Source organism: Bombyx mori, chromosome 16 (genome assembly GCF_030269925.1).
Source record: "Bombyx mori chromosome 16, ASM3026992v2".
NCBI lineage: Eukaryota > Metazoa > Arthropoda > Insecta > Lepidoptera > Bombycidae > Bombyx > Bombyx mori.
In genome coordinates, this window is record NC_085122.1 from 5,591,275 (window position 1) to 5,612,975 (window position 21,701).

At 37.6% G+C, this 21,701-nt stretch overlaps 1 protein-coding gene across 2 annotated transcripts in view; it reads left to right on the plus strand.

Annotated features, from left to right (window-relative positions):
- LOC101740550 (tetratricopeptide repeat protein 28) overlaps nt 1-21,701 on the plus strand; it is a 105,674-nt gene that overhangs the window by 7,544 nt on the left and 76,429 nt on the right. For both annotated transcript variants that reach the window (XM_062672982.1, XM_012692807.4), the window contains exon 2: nt 2,089-2,145. In XM_062672982.1, the coding sequence (XP_062528966.1) occupies nt 2,122-2,145 (24 nt within the window). In that variant the 5' untranslated portion in view covers nt 2,089-2,121. The remainder of the gene's footprint in view (nt 1-2,088; nt 2,146-21,701) is intronic.

Genomic DNA, 21,701 nt, shown 5'->3' on the forward strand with positions numbered 1-21,701 from the left:
CCAGCTACGCAAGGTTTGATAGGTAAGCTCACGATGCTCAACCTGGGAGGACTTGCTAATACTAGCTTTAGCAAGAGCAGTGCTTCGCTGAATCTACTACCGGATCGGAATCGCAACCCACTGAGAAGATCCGGCGAGAAACTCAGTGGGATGTGTTCATGGGCTAGTTCACACGTCGAACTCTTCGTCGGAGTTGACGAGTTCGGCGAGGACGGCGACCGGTGCTCGATGAGCTTAAAAGCACCAAGAAAAACAGCGTTGTATAATACTGTGTTATAGGAGGGTTACCTGTCTTATATTCAAAACAAAATTACAGTATGACAATCTGTTTGAACAATGTCAATGACAATGGGTATCTGACGGAATACCTGCGACAAGGGATTTTATACAAAAAAAGGTTCAAAGAAAGGAAAATTCAAACAAAGAATATAAATATAAACTACGAAATCGAAATTTAAACTCTATCCTATAATTTGCGAGCGAAGTAAATTGTCCCTTCGAAATAAGGTGACACTCTACAAAACTTGCATACGCCCCGTCATGACCTGTGCAAGTGTAGTGTTCGCTCACGCGGCCCGCACCAACTTGAAACCCCTTCAAGTTATTCAATCCCGTTTTTGAAGGATAGCCGTCGGAGCACCATGGCTCCTAAGGATCATGAATCTCCATGATGACCTGGAGCTTCACTCTGTCAGTAAGTATCTACATATATTCGAGAAGGCGGCACGACATGAAAACCCTCTTGTCGTGGCCGCTGGAAATTAGATATCCGATCCTGTGGACCGAATGGTAAACAGTCGACGTCGCCCTAAACACGTCATTATGGATCCTTCCAATCCAATAACTGTGCTTTTAGGCACTACAAGCACCGATCACCGCTCTCGTCGATCTGGGCTCGACGAGTGAATTAACCCATAGATAGAGCCCACTGAGTTTCTCGCCGGATCTTCTCAGTGGGTCGCGTTTCCGATCCGATGGTAGATTTTGCTTTTGCTACAGCCAGAGTTAGCAACTCTCCCGGTTTGAGCCCCGTGAGCTCACCTGCACGTTAGGGTAAAGCTGATATAGCCTCTCAAGGCTATCAGCTAGATAGGACAAAAAAAAGAAAAAAAAAAGAAATTTAAATAAGAAAGATGCAGTTACATTTACTTAATGTAAATAACAACAATTTGCTATGATGGTAAATAATACGGATAAAGTCATAACAGGAAAACTATTTCAAAATCAAATAAGGATGTTAACGATGATACACATTTAAGAAAGACAATAAAATGAAATATAAATATTACTATAGTAACTTATTTAAATATATCAAGATGAATGAGACCATCTAATAGCTGCTAACTTTTAACAAACAAAAAAAAGATTTTTTGATGTTTTTCCATCTACGTTCCCAAGAGTTTGTTGAAAAAATAGGGAGGGAATTACGGTACGCGCAGATAATGGCTTATGGTAGTAATAGGGCGAGGTGGCCGGGGTCACATATCTTTAAACGAAAAACCGGATAAACCTGTATCATTTAAGATCCTCTAACCTGATTTAATTTATTAGTAGTGGCTAGTGATCACATTTCGTAATCACTCCCTAGATACGGATACTACTAAAGTTCCTCGGGCGGCATCTATCACTGGTATAGAACTTAGAAATGTAACAACTGTAACAACAAATATACAAAACAACCCAATCACTATAAGCGATGAACGAGCGCTAAGCACACGAACAAACTAAAAAAATCACAACTATTCATTTTTATAAATGAAAATGATGAAAATTGCTATACGAATGTCGTTCCACACAAGGTTTTCTTTTATTTATTTATTTGAATTCTTTATTAGTATTAAATTAAGTCGGCTAAACACACACAAAGGTTTGTTTGCAAACATTTAGTTTTTAGTGTTTCATTCTTTTTATCTCGGATTTACTCTAAGATCATCATCTGCTAAATAAAGCCATTATTTCTGACTGTATAGCCAAGCCGCTGCCTACCGCTAAGTATTCTCCACAGGCCTCGTTGAAGATGACTCTGTTAAAAAAGTTGCCAAAACACAACTATGTAATTTAAATGTTGATGTGTTTTTGCTTTTTCAGATGGCACTACCTGGCATGGGATAAGCAAACAGAATGTCGCAGAGAGACTTCTCAGAGGTTCGTATTTTTTTCTAACCTTTGTAAATATATGTAACTGGATATTGTTTTCGATTTTCAAGTACTACGACCGTTGCTTATAATCCAAACGTTTGAAAAAACTTATCGCTTTGTGGCTAAGAAGCACAGGCAGGCAGCGGCTTGGCTCTTCCCCTGGCATTGCTGAAGTCCATGGGTGATGGTAACCACTCACCATCAGGTGGGCCGTGTGCTCGTCTGCCTACAAGGGCAATAAAAAAAAAGAAACAAATTTTTAAACCAACAAAACTGAATCATTATACCACATTAGTCCGCGACACGAAACCTATTGATTAATGATTAAAACCGAATTTTATAGTGTCTATTTCCTTATATACTATATTATATAAACATTGTCGGGAGTGTAACAAAGCGGGAGTGTTGATCATATCTACGCCTCACGAGTACCCGTTAAATACTACGAAAATTTAAATCATAATATTATTCGACTTTAAAATGTTCACTGCGAATTTCCATAACTTATAAAATTTATCTCAAAACTGTCTACTATTTACTGGTGGTAGGGCTGGTTAGGAGCCCGCTCGGGTAGGTCCACCGCCCCGGATATTTCTACCGTGAAGCAGTAATGCATTTCGGTTCGAAGGGAGGCGCGGCGCGGTCATTATGCTTTTAAACTGAGACTGATAGCTTTTTTTTTATTGCTTAGATGAATGGAGGAGCTCACAGCCCACCTGTTGTTAAGTGGTTACTGGAGCCCATAGACATCTACAACGTAAATGCGCTACGCACCTTGAGATATAAGTTCTAAGGTCTCAGTATAGTTACAACGGCTGCCCCACCCTTCAAACCGAAACGCATTACTGCTTCACGGCTGAAATAGGCAGAGAGGTGGTACCTACCCGTGCGGACTCACAAGAGGTCCTACCACCAGTACGCAAATTATAATTTTGCGGGTTTGATTTTGATTACACGATGTTATTCCTTCATCGTGGAAGTCAATCGTGAATATTTGTTAAGTACGTATTTCTTTAGAAAGATTGGTACCCGCCTCCGGGATTCGAACACCGGTGCATATCGCTCAACACGAATGCACCGGACGTCTTATCCTTTAGGCCACGACGACTTCAAAACGAGCTCAGGTGGGTGATGACATTTACACTGATATGATTGATATTTATAGGCTCCGCTAACCACTTGACACTAGATGATCCGTGAGCTAGTCCATTTAGTCAATAAAAAAAAGAACGTAAGTTTTATCCCCGCTAATATTTTGATTATAAACATCACTACATCATGAATTCCATATCCGCCGCACCAAGTTCGGCAAGTTGACTCCCTTTAATCTTATTAATCCGGCGTACGTAGGATTATCACAGAGGTACCCACTAAGTTATAGACATAAAGACAGTTGCATTGGTATCGACGCGTGAACGTGCGTGTGTGGAAGTGCGTGACTCGCTTGTTCTTGTCGTGTAGTACAAAAGAAAACGGATAGCGTAAGATATACACAATTCGTTTGTAAGATTCACTATCTAAAACCTGTAGAATATTTTTTTTATTGCCCTTGTAGACAGACGAACATACGGCCCACCTGATGGTGAGTGGTTACCGTCGCCCATGGACTTCGGCAATGCCAGGGGCAGAGCCAAGCCGTTGTCTACCGCTTAATACTCTCTCCACAAGCCCCGTTTGAAAAAGGACATGGTCTGGATGGTACGTGGCAAAAAAGATCTCTGGAAACGCACCGTGGATGACTGCAGTGACTCCGAGTAGTATGGATAAACTCTACTCCGGTGGCGGGCGGTCTCGAACGATTCCTCAGAGCACTCCCCATGGAACATACGGTACAAAATACAGAGGGAACCGGAGTCCCTCCGCAGAATATTACGTTTCTAAGCTTAACAGTCGTGCAATTTGAGATACAGAAGATTGAGATAATTAATGACAATTCTTTTCGGTAACTCAGAACTCCTGTCAATAATTGAGTCAGAGATACAAGCAGGGAGAAGAAAAATATAGTTGTTTTACGTTATCACGTCTATGGGCTCCGAAAGTCATCAAGCACGAGGCATGCCTTCAGGTCCTGTGCCTTTAGCCATACTAAAATAGAAAGTAAAGCAACAGATGCAAGAAAAATATATTATATTTCTGTTAAAATAACATTAATCTAGTTTTTAGATGTACTGGTGTTAAACAACTATCAGAATTTAAAAGCCACCACGTTATATCTCGAGATATAAGACCGCAGACTCTATACCATGTTTGAAAACCAGAACGTATCATTGCTTGGCAGTGCCTCTGAAAGCTCGCAACATACCCCACTAAAATTTAATCTTGTCTTCCTAATCCGCCTTATGACCGATGTAATTGGTTTAGAAAATATGTATACTGACGTCACTATTCAATATAGTGTACCCTCTGTCTAGCTTGAAATCAAAACGCACTTTGGACACGAGACCTTGTCCAAAGAAATCAAAGCAATCACTCGTTGCTTACACCAAAGGAATGACTAGGTGAGTTACACATAAGGTCTGATACAAATTAATGTAATTCAAACGTGTAGATGTGACCGATAGTGGGGGCGTGACGGAACCCTGGCACTCCTATTACCGGAGATACGAAACACTCTCGTGAGATCCTAATATTAGGAATGTGAAAGTTTTTAATACGTTTTCAAATTTCGATTCCTGTAACAATGCTCAATAATAATCATCATCATCATCATCATGAATAAGGCCCAAACGTATACGTTATTAATAATAATAATAACCAAGGACAAATCACTCATGGTCATCTGGACCCAAACTAGAAGTTTCTGTACAAACAAAACAACTTCTTCAGCTATTTTAATGAAGTAAACTTAATTAAAGCTCAATTGAAAATATCCGACTTTTGATGCTAATATCAAATAAAACGCACCTTTAATTAAAAAGATAAACATGGCGTAGTAAGCGTAATGTCCTTTAAGTCACCCCTCGATATTTTCACAATTATTTAACATCCAACGTTTTTTATTAAATTTACAATTTGTTTTTAATTGTACCAAATCGGAAACGCATATGTACTATCCAGTGATACGCATTAATATTCGAAGATGTATGAAGGTTTTTTATATTGCTTTTAATGCCACACATCGTCCATGTAAATAAATTTGTCGCTAAGAATAATGCAACGTGTTTCGTTATTCTGAATTCGATATACATACAACGCACAAACATCGCAGGCATTCAGTGGAATCATGTATACATTAAACTCATTCTACCATTCGCCGATCGTCTGTTTCCATAAAACATTTACTAGTAGCATTAAAAGCGAAAATCCATATCCTAAAACTATAAAAGCAATCTATATAATTATTAAAAACATGTAGTCAGCTATAAGGTATAATAGTATGTGATTTTAATAGGGCTTTAAATTATTAATTGAAAATAAAATGTATTTTGTTTACGGCACAAGTTCTTTATTGTATGGTTAAGTGCAACAAATTATAGTTTACAGTGTGACTTTGCTAACAAACATAAAACCAGGGCTGTCAAGCGAACTCAAATCTTTACAATATTCATTTTTTGACTAAAAACCAGAAGAGAGATTCCATGACAATAACAATATTTCTTATATAGACTTCGCTCTCGTAACTTAGCATATTTTTAAAACATATTTTCAATATTATTGTTGAGTTGCAACCCTGAAAAACACTAAAATCGTAGATCACAATACGATTCCCACGAACCACGAGTAACAAACAACGAATAGTAATTTCAGCTCATAAACATTTTACTAGTTTAAAGCTAAACTTGAAAATTCATTTACAGGACGATACTCTTCCTGCAAAGTGTCATAAAAATGTCGTCAAAATACAACATTAAAATTCCAGAATTACTACTAGCCCTTGGGTTGTCGAATACAAAAGGACGACCGCAATTACGCATACCGGTGTCGAAGCGACCTATTGTTAAAACTGTGCGAGATTCATTTTATACCCCAATTGATTTGCAAGTTTGCTGTGTTCGCAATATCGGTGTCTGAAAAGTTTACTTTACTTGATTATCTTGTACAATACATTATAACTTTGATCCATCCTGTTGTATACATGGTATTGGGGTTGTTGGAGTTAACCTTTCGGGCGGTGGTCAGTTACGGTATAATTTGGCAAATAAAACCGATTTAGCAATAGTCATAAATAGTGGGAATCTTGAACAGATGGTACTTCTCTTTCTTTTTATCTCGCCTAGATGGGTGGACGAGCTCACAGCTCACTTGGTTAAGTGGTTACTGGAGCCCATAGACACCTACAAAGAATTTACGTGCCACCCACCTTGAGATATATGTTCTAAGGTCACAAGTATAGTTACATCGGCTGCCCCACCCTTCAAACCGAAACGTATTACTGCTTCACGGCAGAAATACACAGGGTGTTGGTACCAACCCGCGCGGACTCACAAGAGGTCCTAACACCAGTAAGTTCTCAATCGGACAAAGGCTTGACTGTACCTCTTACGTTACTGACGTTCCTGAGCGACGGTGATCACTCATCATCAGTTGAACGACATGCCCAGAAAAGCGATACAACATCTTCGTTCTTTAAAATTGGGACATTTTAAAAAGCACGTAAAATCTGTGAACAGCTTAGCTGATCTATTTTATTATAATAAATACCAAATAATACTATTAATGAGTGATTCACATTTAAAACAAACAGTAGAATTAAAATGTAATCTTAACTGAATAATTTTAACAAATAATATAATGTAGCATGAATGCATACCTATTGGTATTACGGTAGTAAATCTGAAGCCGTTATACTGTAAAAGAGAGACTGAGACTTAGAACTCATGACGTGGTTCATGTCTATGGGCTCCGGTGACCATTTAACCTCAGGTGGGCCGTGAGCTCGTCTACCCATCTTAACATTAAAAAATTAAAAAAAGGTAGATTACTTGCTTGGTTGTTTTGAAAACCTATGTGACCAGCAGCTTCATAAAGTTTTTGTAAACGTTTCCAAATTCTACAGCCCCAAGGATTTTTATTATTGTTCATAGGTTCCGGAAATAACAGACAGAAATAAGCACCTGGGTTAAAATGAGAAATAACAAATTTATTTAAGAGAGATCTTAATTCCGGTAGAAAATCGAGACTTGACAATGTGGTACAGTGAACTAGCTAAATCAAGGAAGCAAATAACTTTTTGTTACACGACTACACAGCCATTAAGAAATTATTGAATATTGTACCTATATATCAATCCAAATAATCATCATTAAAATTTTTATGGATTTCAGTATATCCAAATATAAAAAACATTGTAATGAAAGCCCTTTCAGTAGATACTAACGTAGGCGCGAAGCTCCGTAGGGGCAGCCGGATACAGGATACGAGGGCGTCCGGTGCTCGGCTGTCGGTTCATTAGTGGGGCTGGGCAAGATGACCCCTGTGCTCCGCTCATAGTGTGTCTCCCCAGTCAACGTCCTTCTGGATCTTCCCGGGGATGAAATCCCGTCCTCATCATAAGCACGGGTACCGGGAAAGGCGGACTTTCGGCGCGCACTATACGGTACCGTGGATATCTTAATCAGTTTTGAGGGGTTGGGCCTTGCGGTGCTCATGCCGCGCGGCTCCTCGCGTTCCTTTCTTAAGGCGTAGTCTTCTGAGAGGAATCGGAAAAAGACGAAGACCTCGGTTATCTCCCTCTTCTTCTCTGAAGGTGTGATTACTATTATCTGTACGTATAATATGTTCTGTCGGCCTAAAATATCACTACCCCATCTCTTTTCGCGTTTGTCATAAAAGGCAACTAAGGCATTTACCAAAAAACAGAGAGCAGTGTTTCAGTATTACCGGAATATCGCCAACTAGCACTTCGTTGTAGCAGGCCGTATTGACCGCAGTGGCAGATACCACTTGCGAGCTGCGGTAACCACTTTTTACTTCAGATAGACCGTGGGATCAAAAAATTAATTTCTTATAGTATTAAACAGTAAATATCTCCTTGAAAAATATATTGCTAACAAACAAAAAATACTGCAATGATTGTCTTTTTAAAATGTCGTGCGAATAACAGAATAGGTTACGCGCAGCAACCGAACGTGACACACAGTAATATCAAGTCGCACGCGATATGTAGGTTGTTACGGCGACACAACCAGACAAACGTAATACATCTAGCACCTACATATATATACGAGTATGTATATGTACATTTCGAAATGGATAAATTATTTTAATTTTTTTAAATAAAATTTTACATAGATAGATATGTGTTCATGGCAAACACAACTTACACAAATATTATGTGGAATTGTCATAATGAGAGCATTTCGCGTTCGATTCCTATCTTATAGCTCTCAAATGTTTAGAAAACACGCCTAAATTGGGTGTTTATCAATAAGCCACAACGTACACGCCGTGAGTTTATAACGTGTCTGTGTCTAAGGGTGTCCCTGGTATGCCGATGTTACATGAGGCCCAGTCGCGTCACTCCCCAAAAGGTGGTCTATGGGTCGAGAGAGACGGGGCCGAGTCGCACCACTTCTAGACACGTCACCACCGGTAGACAACCGGTGAACAGGAGACTCTGTGAGGAGGATCTCAGGGCACTACGCAGTGATTCATAATTATATAATATTTCCCCACACTGCGCCACGTATACGCTAGAGGGCGTTAATTTCAAAACTTCATTAAAAAAAAAACAATTTCAATTTTTCTAGCGTTACAAGTTAATCATTATTATGAAGAAAGAAAAAAGCTATTATAGAATATATAAATAAGAATAAGAATAATAAGAAGAAGAAATAAGAAATACGCTATATTGAGTCCGCACGGGTAGGTACCACCACCCTGCCTGTTTCTGCCGTGAAGCAGTAATACGTGTCGGTTTGAAGGGCGGGGCAGCCGTTGTAACTATACTTTAGAACTCATATCTCAACATGGGTGGCGGCATATACATTGTAGATATCTGTGGGCTCCGGTAACACCAAGTGCGCCGTGAGCTCGTCCACCAAACTAAGTAATAAATAAAAATATAAAAAACAGAGTTCATCTAATCTCCTAAAAAGTCTTTATCGGATATCTTTGAGTATGCTGTGTCTATGTCTACGAGAGGCTATTTTGAACGTGCCGGGTGAGATCCTCGTTACGATTTTGCGATGTCAGGGCACTTCGTACGATTATTGCTTTCAACTATTCACACGACAATGAACCTCGCATCAAAATGCAAAACATCCACACTAGGCTCTCTGTTATTTTGCTTCTTACAAGAGAAACTGGTCCGTTTTTAAAGTACCCTAAATCATTTTAGTGTCGTTACATGTGTTTATTCTGCTTGTCTTCTGTTTGGGTAGTGTTGAATAATTTTACTTTTAAATTAACATTGAACGCGTCAAATTTTCATGAAACTATATATACTAGAGGTCCCGCAGTAGTCGGAATTCGACTATAATTGGAATTGTAAGTTTGTACACTATTATGATTGTATTTTATACTTCTATAATCACAAATTTCGCCAAGGCTACACTATTAAAAAATATTAATAAAGACAAACAATATTTAATCTATTCTCAATTTGACCACAGACGTCAATAACAAAAGTTTGACAATAAATAGTATGTATGCGTGTGTGCGTCAAATACATGGTATGTAGTGTGTGTAATGTTTTCTTTTTTGATTTAATGTTTCTTTTATGCATTATTTTAAAAAAATATTAGCATTATGCACTTTTTCTCTATATTCTCTATAAGTGTGGAAAATTTCATACTCCTCCGTCCACGCAATTTTCGTAAAAAGGGATACAAAGTTTTTGCTTCACGTATTAATATATAGATACATATATATAGATTAATTATGTCGCGTTTACAGCCCTCCTAGTTTTAAATAGCTACCGGAGCCTATGTGTAATAACAAAATGAATGGCCACCTTGAGATATAAGGTTCAAATCTCCTTATCATTTTACATATGACGAATATTCTTGTTTCTGCATCTAAAGCCTAATAAACTTAGCTCGTGTCAACCCTAGTCCACAATTTTACCGATAACGTCAGAGTACTTCTACTGTTCACAATGTGTCGTATTTCAACGGTTGATGAGGCGTCAGCGTATGCAATGGCACACGCTTCATATGCGTAAGGAAATGGGTATTGGCTTCCCTTAAAACGAGCAATAGGGCTGTCCGTAGAAGATAAATTAATCAAATTAAAATTAAAATTCCCTTCGCGTTTTTAATATATTTATTGCATATATGGTTCAATTAACCCTCGTCGTGTTGAGCGAAGCTCATATACATCATATAACATGAAGACTGCCATCGACTTGAATCGTGACATGAAGTCGAAATTTCAATTTCTAAACCAAAACGCTTAACTGCTGAGCAACAAAAATAGGCAGGTTTTTTTATATATCATAATTCGTATATAATAATTTTGTATATAATATACTAGCGACCCGCCCTCGCTTCGCTTACGGAACTGTAATTTATTATTGATAACAGTATTTCTCCACTATTTAATGGATGTTATTATACATATAAACCTTCCTCTTCAATCACTCTATCTATTAAAAAAACTGCATCAAAATCCGTTGCGTTGTTTTAAAGATTTAAGCATATATAAGGATATAGGGACAGAGAAAGCGACTTTGTTTTATACTATGTGGTGATAATAACACTATTCCCATAATATTTATTCATTTTGATAACCTTGTTTGTATTTAAGCAAAAGTTTCCTAAGGATAGAATACTTGGTGTACTCGTATGGAATAATGTAACTGTACTATTTTTTGTAACAAATATATAAAAAAATTACTTAAATCATGTTCACGATTGATTTGCACGGTGAAGGAATGACGTCGTGCGATAAAAATCAAACAAAAATTATAATTTGTGTAATTGCTACACAATGGAACACAAGTCTCAATATGGATGCTGGTAAGCATATCGTGATGTCTATGGGCTCCCGTAACCACTTAATACCAGATGAGTCGTCGTCACCCGTCTACGCAATAAAAAAAAACCAGGAGACCAGCAGACGAAGTTACGATTTACTTAATGCTCTGAAAGCTCATAGACTGTAGGAACAACTTAATTAGACGGAAGTCTCAAGTAAATTGGGAGTCAAAGCTTGTACCACACTTGCCATCGGCACAGGGATTAGATAGTTTTAGAGCTACCAGATAGATGACGTAGATAGCATTTTTAAAATAATTTTGGTTTCAAAATTATATCTCTTTTAGTTTAGTTGAATAAGTTAACGCAGAATAGGCATTTGGCCATAAATTTCCATAGCAATCGTGAATTTCATAAATCGCTAAAACTTCATAAAAGCTATCGTCACGAAGCCAATTGCTTTCAAAACCACATACTTAATTTGAATAATCGAAATGTAACAAGCAACGAACATCACTGAAGATTCATTAAGCAATTAACATAAGGCGTGACTACATTAACAGGTTTCTTTGTTGGTTAGCGAAACAACTTTCTTCAGTGTAAAACTCACGTGTAAAATGCATTATCTATAGCTGTTTTCCATCCGGTAACATATACACATACACAATAAATCAATTTAATAAAAAGGTTCAAATTTCACCTTTGCTCTAATAAATAGTACAACGATATCTTTTAAAGCTACTCGGCTCATTGTTCTCGTCGAACCCGTCGCTTGTGACGAAGGGCTCGGTGAGTAAATTAACCCACAGACACAGCCCACTGAGTTTCTCGCCGGATCTTCTCACAGAGCCGCGTTTCCTATCCGGTGGTAGCTTCTGCGCAGTACGGCTCTTGCTAGTGCTCCTGTTAGCAACATCGTCAGGTTTGAGCCCCGTGAGCTCACCTACTAGCCCGGTGACGCTGACATGATCTCTCTAGACCATCAGCTTAGGTACAAAAATAAATAAAAAGAAAAAAGTTACGAACTGTATACGCACTGCCCATAGCATGACGTGTATACATGACTATAACATGCCGATCGCGACTAAAGACAGGCATCGCGTTACGTTATTACCGATTCCCGAAACATTAAAAATGCTATGATTAAGCTAATTGCACATGATATAAATACATACTCGAGACATTACCTTGATTGACCGACTACCGGATAACAGCCGGTGGAAAAATTGGTGATGCACTTAGACTTAACTTGAAAGTAAAATTTCTGATTTATTAAAATAATTTGATTTGATTAGAATAGTTAATTTCTGCGAAATAATTTCGTAATGGAGCCGTATTTCTCTGTATCCGTCGATATGTAAATGTATCTAATTATGTCCATTCGTTAAAATATCATGTGCAAAGCATTTAGTACTTTTCGGGATAATTCCACAAATAAATCTGCCTATTGACTGGTTTTCACTATAATTAATATAATATAATTTTAATTGTGTTTGAATTAGCAATAAAATACTCTTTAAAAAACTCTACTAAATAGTCTGGCTGGTAGTATATACCCATAAAAGCATAGGAACTAAAGGGATAACCCTTAAGATAAATATACTTGTATATTAATAAAAATACTGTATAATTAGCAGTGCACTACATCAAGAAGGCCGGAGTCAAACATTATTTTCTCTGAACTAATTGTTGGATCAATTATTCTCAATAACATCCTCCAACCACATACTTCACGCAATAATACATTATATATAGTCATAAACTTATTAAATAAATTATTGTAAGAAACCCACAGTATGGGTCCGGTAATAATGGCAATACTGCGGTCGGTGGCTGCTCACCTCAATGCTCCGACAAAGGGCACACGCAGACGCAGCGTAAAAATCATGTGACACCTTATCACGACGATTTAAGGATGGTTTTACAAGAAAAAAAAACTAAATTAGATCATTAAAAAAAAGCGATTTATTATTAATATAATACTTATCATGACAATGACTTTTGAGAAACGTGAATCATGTTTCAAAAATTACATGTAGTAACCACTGAAATTGTTCGAAAGTGTTTTAGTGAAACTGTAGTCTATAGTCGGATTTTTTATTAGACGAAGTAAACTGACGTTTACTGTGTTGTCAGTTTTTGATGAAATAAAAATAGTGTTGTGACAAAGTGAACGATTGAAAAAACTCCTGAATTAATGAAATTGCCTCGATTGTCTAGTGAATAGTTAGTGTGCCGAACTGCCGATATCGGGCACGGGGTTCGAATTTTAGCCGTGCTTTGTACATACCAACGAGTTTTCGACGAAATATTATGTTCCTATGGTATCTACCTTTACTGAATACCGAGTGTTTTAAACATTAAGAAAAACATTGCGAGGAAGCTTGTAAGACTGTCCTATTTCCAATGCATCATTTAGTTGAAACTATAGATGTATAAAATATAACAATTATAGGTACATAGGTAATGAAAATAAAAAAAACTGATTGTAGTTACATACTACTAGTAACATATTATAATATTGGATCACTTTAATACAATTTTATTGTAAAATATAAATGATATTCTTTTATAGTTTGAAATTAATGATTAACTCTTCACACTCATTGTTCATTTATGTGATTGAACGAGAACTGAACGCATCACTATTACGTTAAATATAGCAACATTATTTCAACATTCAACAAAGTGACATTAGCTACTGTCAGCTGGCTTCGTCTAATTAAAAATCCGACTATATATGCACACACTTAGACTTAATGTGGTAGAATGTATTGTGGACCATCCTATGTAATTCCGCCTTGAAGCAATTATGCGTTCACATTTTAAGGACCATAATACGTACAATACAGTTCAAGCTCGTTCGTCAAGGTAAGGAAGGACTTACACGTGGTGATATCTAAAGGCTTCTTTTTTTTCCTACCTATGCTGATAGCCTTGAGAGGCTGTTTTAGTTTCGCCCTAACATGTAGGTGAGCTCACGGGGCTCAAACCGGAGTGTTACTAACACTGGCCCTAGCAAGAGCAGTGCTTCGCAAAATCTACCACCGGATCGGAAACGCGACCCACTGAGAAGAGTCGGCGAGAAACTCAGTGGGCTGTTTCTGTGGGTTAATTCGCTCGTCGAGCCCTTCGTCGCAAGTGACGGGTTCGAAGAGAACGGTGACCGGAAAAGGCTCCGGTAAACACTCAACAAAGGGTGTATCATGAGTTTACACTTTTACAGCAATACTATATAATAATTTATTAGGAAACAGAGTTCGAAGGCATGAGCTGGTTTCTACAACGTAAATGCACCACCCACCTTGAGGTATAAGTTCTAAGTCTTAGTTACAACGGCTGCGCTACCCTTCAAACCGAAACGCATTACTGCTTCACGGCAGAAATAGGCGGGGGTGGTGGTACCTACCCGTGCCGACTCACAAGAGGTTCTACCACCAGTGGGAAATGAGAAAAGCTGGGGATCGTGTTCTGTAGCGTGTAATTGGAGAGGTCAATGTCCAGCAGTGGACTGCTATAGACTGATGATATGTTCGAAAATACCCGGATGTCCCACTATAAATCTGAACACTCAATATTGCCATGAAATCTAATTGAGATTTGTCAAACGAAAACAATCTTTATTAAAAAGACAAGTAGGCATTCCAGAAGCGAATCTAGGTCTCAAAACAAGGTGAATTAAAAACGGATACACTCCACTCATCGATATTTATTACTTTCAAGCAAACATTCAAAGCAAAGGATTATTTTAACGGGCAATTTGTTTTACTGATTTTAAAACTTGAATAGAAACCAGTCTTTGTGTTAATTAAACAGTATTCAGTTATTCGAAGAAAAAAATACCTTTGCATAATAATGAGATATTATAAAATTAACAATGATCATCAGCTTTGAACAAAATTATTGACGGTTTAAATTAGCCTCCGGTAGCTTAGAGGGGTTATTCCGGCTCCACCCTAACTGATAGATGAGCTCTCGGAGCTTAATCTGAGAAAATTTACTAGCCCTAGCAAGAACAATATTCCGCTAAATCTACTACCGGATCGTAATCGCGACTGTGAAGATCCGGCGAGAATGTTTGTGGGGTTGTGTCTATGGGTTATATGTTCTTGCTTTTATCCCGTCCCGCAGCTTTACCTGTACAATTTTGGAATCAAAAATAAGGAAACATTGAATAGTTGTACTGTCATTAGTTAAAAACGTACGAAATTTATTGCCCCTCATTAACTATTTAGGCATAGAAATTAAAAGACTTCTACTCTAGAGATTTACAGTACGTGCTAGAAGATTATTTACGTCATATTTAGGCAGTGCAGTTTCTGTTAATCAGTCAGTAATAGTAACTATTTTAAGAGCGCTATGACTTGTCTTTCTTCAAACGAGGCTTGTGGAGAGTACTCAACGGTAGGCAGCTGCTTAGCTCTGCCCCTGGCATTGCTGAAGTCCATGGGCGACGGTAACCACTCACCAATATGTGGGCCGTATGCTCGTCTGTCTAGAATAGGCAAAAAAAAAGAAACGGTTTTCTTTTTAAGCAGTAAACAGCAGCTATACTCCTGGCGTTTTTGAGGTCCATAAGCATCGGTGACCGCCCCGCATCAGGTTGGCTGTATGCTTTTTGTTTGATTGGAAGAAAATAATAACGCCATAATAACACTAAGACAGTAGATCTTTAGGCAATAAAGTCACCGGATGCATTAAGCTAATATTTTATTTTAAGGTAAATGTGGTTTCGCGGTCTGAATTATTGGAATGAGTACCATAAAAACGAGTTCTGAATGTGGCTCTGTTCCTCCCAGCAGATATTCGAACGTAGGTAATTTGTTATTATACATTTCATATTGCACTCTATTGTTTCTTCCGTAGCAAATAACAATTTTCGAACGACGATAAAAAAACAATATTTTATTTTTCACGCAATCACTACTTCGTTGTAACAGCTACACCCACAAACGTATTTCGTTTCTTTTCTTTTCTTAAACAAGCGTCGATGCATTATACTTGACCAGTTGTGAGGTACAAGTTGCCCACCACGCCCACAACGGCTGGTTCGCGTACCATTAAAAAATAAAAGAGTATTTAATCCGCGATAATATTGGTCCGTAATAACAGTCTGAATATAATTAAACGAACGAAGAACAAATTCGATGCGATACTATACGTTCAAAAGAATAATTATATGCGAATGTTTTTTTTTATAAAAATTAAAATACATTTTTTTTACATTGAATCGACTTTTTTTTTCCTACCTATGCTGATAGCCTTGAGAGGCTATTTCAGCTTACCCTAGCGTGTGTAGGTGAGCTCACGGGGCTCTAACCGGAGTGTTGCTAACACTGACCCTAGCAAGAGCAGTGCTTCGCAGAATCTACCACCGGATCGGAAACCCACTGAGAAGATCCGGCGAGAAACTCAGTGGGCTGTGTCTGTGGGTTAATTCGCACGCCGAGCCCTTCGTCGCAAGCGACGGGTTCGACGAGGACGGTGACCGGTGCTAGTGGTGCCTAAAAGCACCGTTAATGGATCAGGAGGATCCATAATGACGTGGGAATCGCTGGGCGAACGAACCGATCCACGTTGTATTAATTGGCTCCTGTAAATAAATAATTTAAGAAAAATATAATAAAATAAATTAATAAGTATGTAAGCTTATAGTTTATTATGGCTTTAGATGGTCGGACAATGACCACGGGCTACTTTGTGCTAAGCGATTACAGAAGCCTACAATGATCACAACAAGAATGTCGCCCGAAAGCTTTAGAGCAATAGCAATAAAATCAAAAGTTTCAATTACATCGGTACATTGGTTGTCAAGTACTTAAAACCTAAACGCATGCTTCATTGCTGAATAGGCGGAATGGTAGCACCAGCTTCTTCGAAAAAGCGGAGCGACACGTCGCGGCGTCGTGGCCGCCTTTAATTATATACCCGACCCAGACGACGCGACGGAGCAACGTACAGCCACCGTCACCTTAAACACGTCCTACTGGATCCAATCTCACTGCTTTTAGCAGACCAAACTCTGGTTTCCGTTCTGGTCGAACTCGTCGAATGCAACGAAGAGTTCGACGTGCAACCTAACTCACAGACACAACCCACCCACTGAGTTTCTTGACAGATCTTCTCAGTGGGTCGCGATTCCAATCCGATAGTAAATTCAGCGAAGCACTGCTCTTGCTAGGGCTAGTGTTAGCAAGCTCTCTCAGGTTGAGCCCCGTGAGCTCGCCTATCAAACCGTGCATAGCCGGAATAGCTCCTCGAGGCTACCAGCGATTAAGCAGAAAAAGAAAAAAGCTAGTACAGATCTGTGCGGACTTACACGGCTTCCTGCCATTACAAAATACGAGTTAGGATGAGAGATGTTAGCCCGAAAATTATGATAAAATTATATTACTATTATGAATGATGCGGATGTATTGAATAATAAGAGGCTGTATACAGATGTCTTTTTGCCTTGAAACCTGATAGATTTGTGTTACAAGATCCTCTGCCTAAAGTGAAAATAGCTCCCGTCCAAAGATTAAACATACAACACATTGACTGATCCATCAAAATTTATTTAAATATATTGCCTCATAGCAAAACGTAAACACAGTAGCGTGCGACGGAAAATGCTTGAGGGCTATTATTTTGACAGCAAAAACAACATGGCCGCCGATGATTACGCGCGAAATCGAGCGTCACGAGAGCATTTCAGCGCATTCCGTGCATTCCACATGCGTGCCGGAACACAAACTTAATTTATTTATAGCATTGCTTTCATTCATTTACGATTTGATTTAATTTTACTGTTCAAATGCACTGTGTATCTAACATGAACTAACGAAGCTAATAAATAAACGGCCATGGGCTATGATTGATGAATGAAATTACCTTCATAAATGTTGTAGAAGATTTTTTATTTAAGAAGAGCAAACATTAGAATTTGTACTGTAAGAGATTCAAACTAAAACAAAAACAGCATCGAAGCCCAAGAGTAAGTAAGTAAATATGGAAATATTCAAATTCTAATGTTACCTAAAACAGAATACAATGGAAAATATCTTACCATTGGCGCTGACAATCGCGGTCATTATTGTGTTCGAAGCTTTATTGAGTAATTTACTTAAACAATCTCGCGGTTCGCCGCATTTAAATATGCTAATTTACTTGGGAATCGTTTAAGAGTTAGTGATTTTGGAAATTGAGACGTTCAATTCACACTGCGAAAAACGTGCTTGTCCGAATTCGAATATACTTCGAACTGTCTGCTTAGTGCGAATTCCTTAACGTTCTCGATAGCGTAAAAGTTAAGCCAATTTTGTATGCAGCTGGAACAGCGCCCCTAGCGGCAAACGTACGCAAACGATCCCATTCCATACAAATATGAACTAACTTTTACGCTATCGAGAACGTTAAAAAACTCGCACTAAGCACACAGATCTTAGTTAAATTTAATGCTAACGAAATTCATTCTTAGCATTCAGAACCTTAACAGTCTATGTAGCTTAATATTTACGAAATTTTATAACATTCAACATTTTAGGGGATAAAGGATTTTTTATGAACATAGGCTACTGAAGTAAACGCGATCCGTGAAAAATACCGGGAATTTGAAACCATTGAATTTAGTTTTGCCAACCAACAAAATCAATATCTCACGGGAACAGTGCCAGCTTTGTAAATACACATCTTCCTTATGCCCGTTCATAAAAGTATACACGAGTCGTTATATTACCTTCGACTGAATTGAACAGATGCGCGGAAGTCAAAGTCGAAACGATTTTAAGACTGTCGCTTGAAGCGCCGAAAATGCGCAATTAAAAAAAAAACTTTTTAAAATAAACAACGCGTCGGCATTTCACTGCCATTATATTAATTATTATCTTAGTAACGTGCAAGACGAATGTCTTACAACCGGAACGCACGCTCAAAGTCGTTTCCCATAAAATGCACGCACGGACATGGCTTCAAAAAAAAGTTTTCACTAAATCATCGAAAAATTACTCGAATCCGGTCCTAAATTATTGTGTGATTTGTCTCGGCACTGACGTACGTTAATTGTTTTATTTCGGACAGGTAAAACCTCACGTAATTATCCCGACAAAATAGAAGGAAAAAAATAGACAAAGGATGACCGACGACTTGTTTTTTTTTTCCATTTTATTTTACCCTTTATACCTGCCCTGGGCTTGGGTCTCTTGAAAGCGGCACTATTTAGAAATCTTCTAAAAGTTAATTCGTGTTTGTGTTTCTTTGCTTTGGTAAGAACATATTAAATTTCTAACGAAGGATAACGCTCATCTCTCTTTAATGTTGTGCCTTTAAGAGTTCTGACTTTTGTGAACAAGCTCTACAATAATATTAATAGTCTTATTTATAACAAAAATCAATACTACAATATTTTTGCAATAAATAATCATCATAGTTAGAATAACAAAAAATACGATTGAATAAATGAGGTATTTAAAATGTTTATTTTGCTTTACGAAATAATTTCCAATTTTATTTTATAACTATTCAAAGAGTTTCTTTCGCCTTTCACTCCAAAGGTAAACTGCACTATTGACATTCAAAGAAATCAAATTTACAGTTTAATTCACGCGTCTAATATAAAAGTAATATTACCTACATGGAGACGGAATTAAAGTAGTCACATCACATTTTCGGTCCACACGTAAAAGCCATAAAACCCTTTGAAACATGAGAATTATTTTCGAGCTATGCCATTAGAATATAATAACGTCATAAAATACATATGTACCTACTTTTTTTTACTATCTTTGCTGATAGCCTTGAGAGGCTATTTCAGCTTCACCCTAACGTGTATGTGAGTGAGCTCACGGGGCTCAAACTGGGAGTGTTGCTAACACTGGCCCTAGCAAAAGCAGTGCGTCGCAGAATCTTTTTTTTTTTTTTTATTACTTAGATGGGTGGACGAGCTCACAACCCACCTGGTGTAAAGTGGTTACTGGAGCCCATGGACATCTACAACGTAAATGCGCCACCCACGTTGAGATATAAGTTCTAAGATCTCAGTATTTTTGCAACGGCTGCCCCACCCTTCAAACCGAAACGCATTACTGCTTCACGGCAGAAATAGGCAGGGTGGTGGTACCTATCCGCGCGGACTCACAAGAGGTCCTACCACCAGTTAAAACCAGAATCTACCACTGGATCGAAAACGCAACCCATTGAGAAGATCCGGCGTGAAACTCAGCGGGCTACTCGCTACCTTATACTATACCTGTAAATATAAAAAACTCAATTTATCCACGTCCGTTACAGAATATTCAAATCGATATTAATTAATCGTTATCCAAATCATAACACTTGTTTTATTCTTTCTCCTTTTCTTACTTCGGTGCCCAGAATTTTGACGCTTCATTCATAAATCGCCAAGCAAACTGGCAAAATAATCTTATGCAGGTGTCCTGAAACCTTCCTGTCATTCTGGCTTCCAATTTACGGTACTCTTAATTGTTTTATGATCTAATCGCCCGTTTACAAGATTTTATGTATTTTCTATTGCCTGTTCAATTTATTTAACCATTTATAGACATTAAACAAATACATTTTATGAGTACATAAATTATAAGTAAAATATATATACAGATAAATGAAGAAAGTTAGTAAGTACATATGTAAAAGCTTCTGGTTTCAATGGTTATTGTAGAGCTTCGGATCATAAGCAGACGAATTGCTTAGGAATGTATACAGAACAAACATGCAAATACTCAATATTTTTGCATCGCATGTTAATTAGGCTACAGACGATATTTCTTATTTTATTAACTAGTATAGGTTACAATGAAAATTTATTGTAGTTTTCTACCAAACGACTCTCAAAATGTTTATTTTTCATTAAGGATCAACATGGCGTACATTTAAAAAATAAAATACTAAAATAAATTGATAAACGGATTTTATACTGTACTAGCTGACCCGGCAGACTTCGTAGTGCCTCAATCGATAAATAAATAAAAGACCTAAGCTTTTGTATAAAATAAACTTAAAACAAACAAAAGAATCGGTCCGACGGAGGACCCATCAAAGGAAAAACAAAATTGTCATTTTTATTTAATTTCATTTTCATATTTATCTACCATTTAAACCTTCTCTGGACTTCCACAAATAATTCAAGACCAAAATTAGCCAAATCGGTTCAGCCGTTCTCGAGTTTTAGCGAGACTAACGAACAGCAATTCATTTTTATATATAGAGATAAAGATAATAATCCAAAAATGAACGTTATAATATTTTACTGAAGACGTTTTCGAGTTTATCACATGTATATACAAAAGCAATCACTTAAACTTTAATCATAAACTCGAAGCGTATTCTTAGAATAACATTTGAAATTCACTGCGCGTTTATAACTTCCCATTTTATGATCCCTCGTATGCGTGGTCACATTCATGGTATTTTATAGTTTTATGAAAACTTATATTAAAAGTGTGTAGTTTACGTGCCAAAGAAATCTTTTGAATTGTCAAAGACGTTACGTTCGTTCAACAGAAAACATGCTTTAAGCGTCAACATTAGAGCTGATTTTGAAACCAACAGACAAACGTCATCTATCAAACAAGCTGTATGTCTAGTGAATACAATAGTGAAACCAAAATACAATAGTGAAACCAATGAATTGTTTTTTTTAATTCAAGTAATTTTTCATTTGTTTAACTTAAAGTTTATACCGTGAATAACTTTTATTGGGTCATTAAA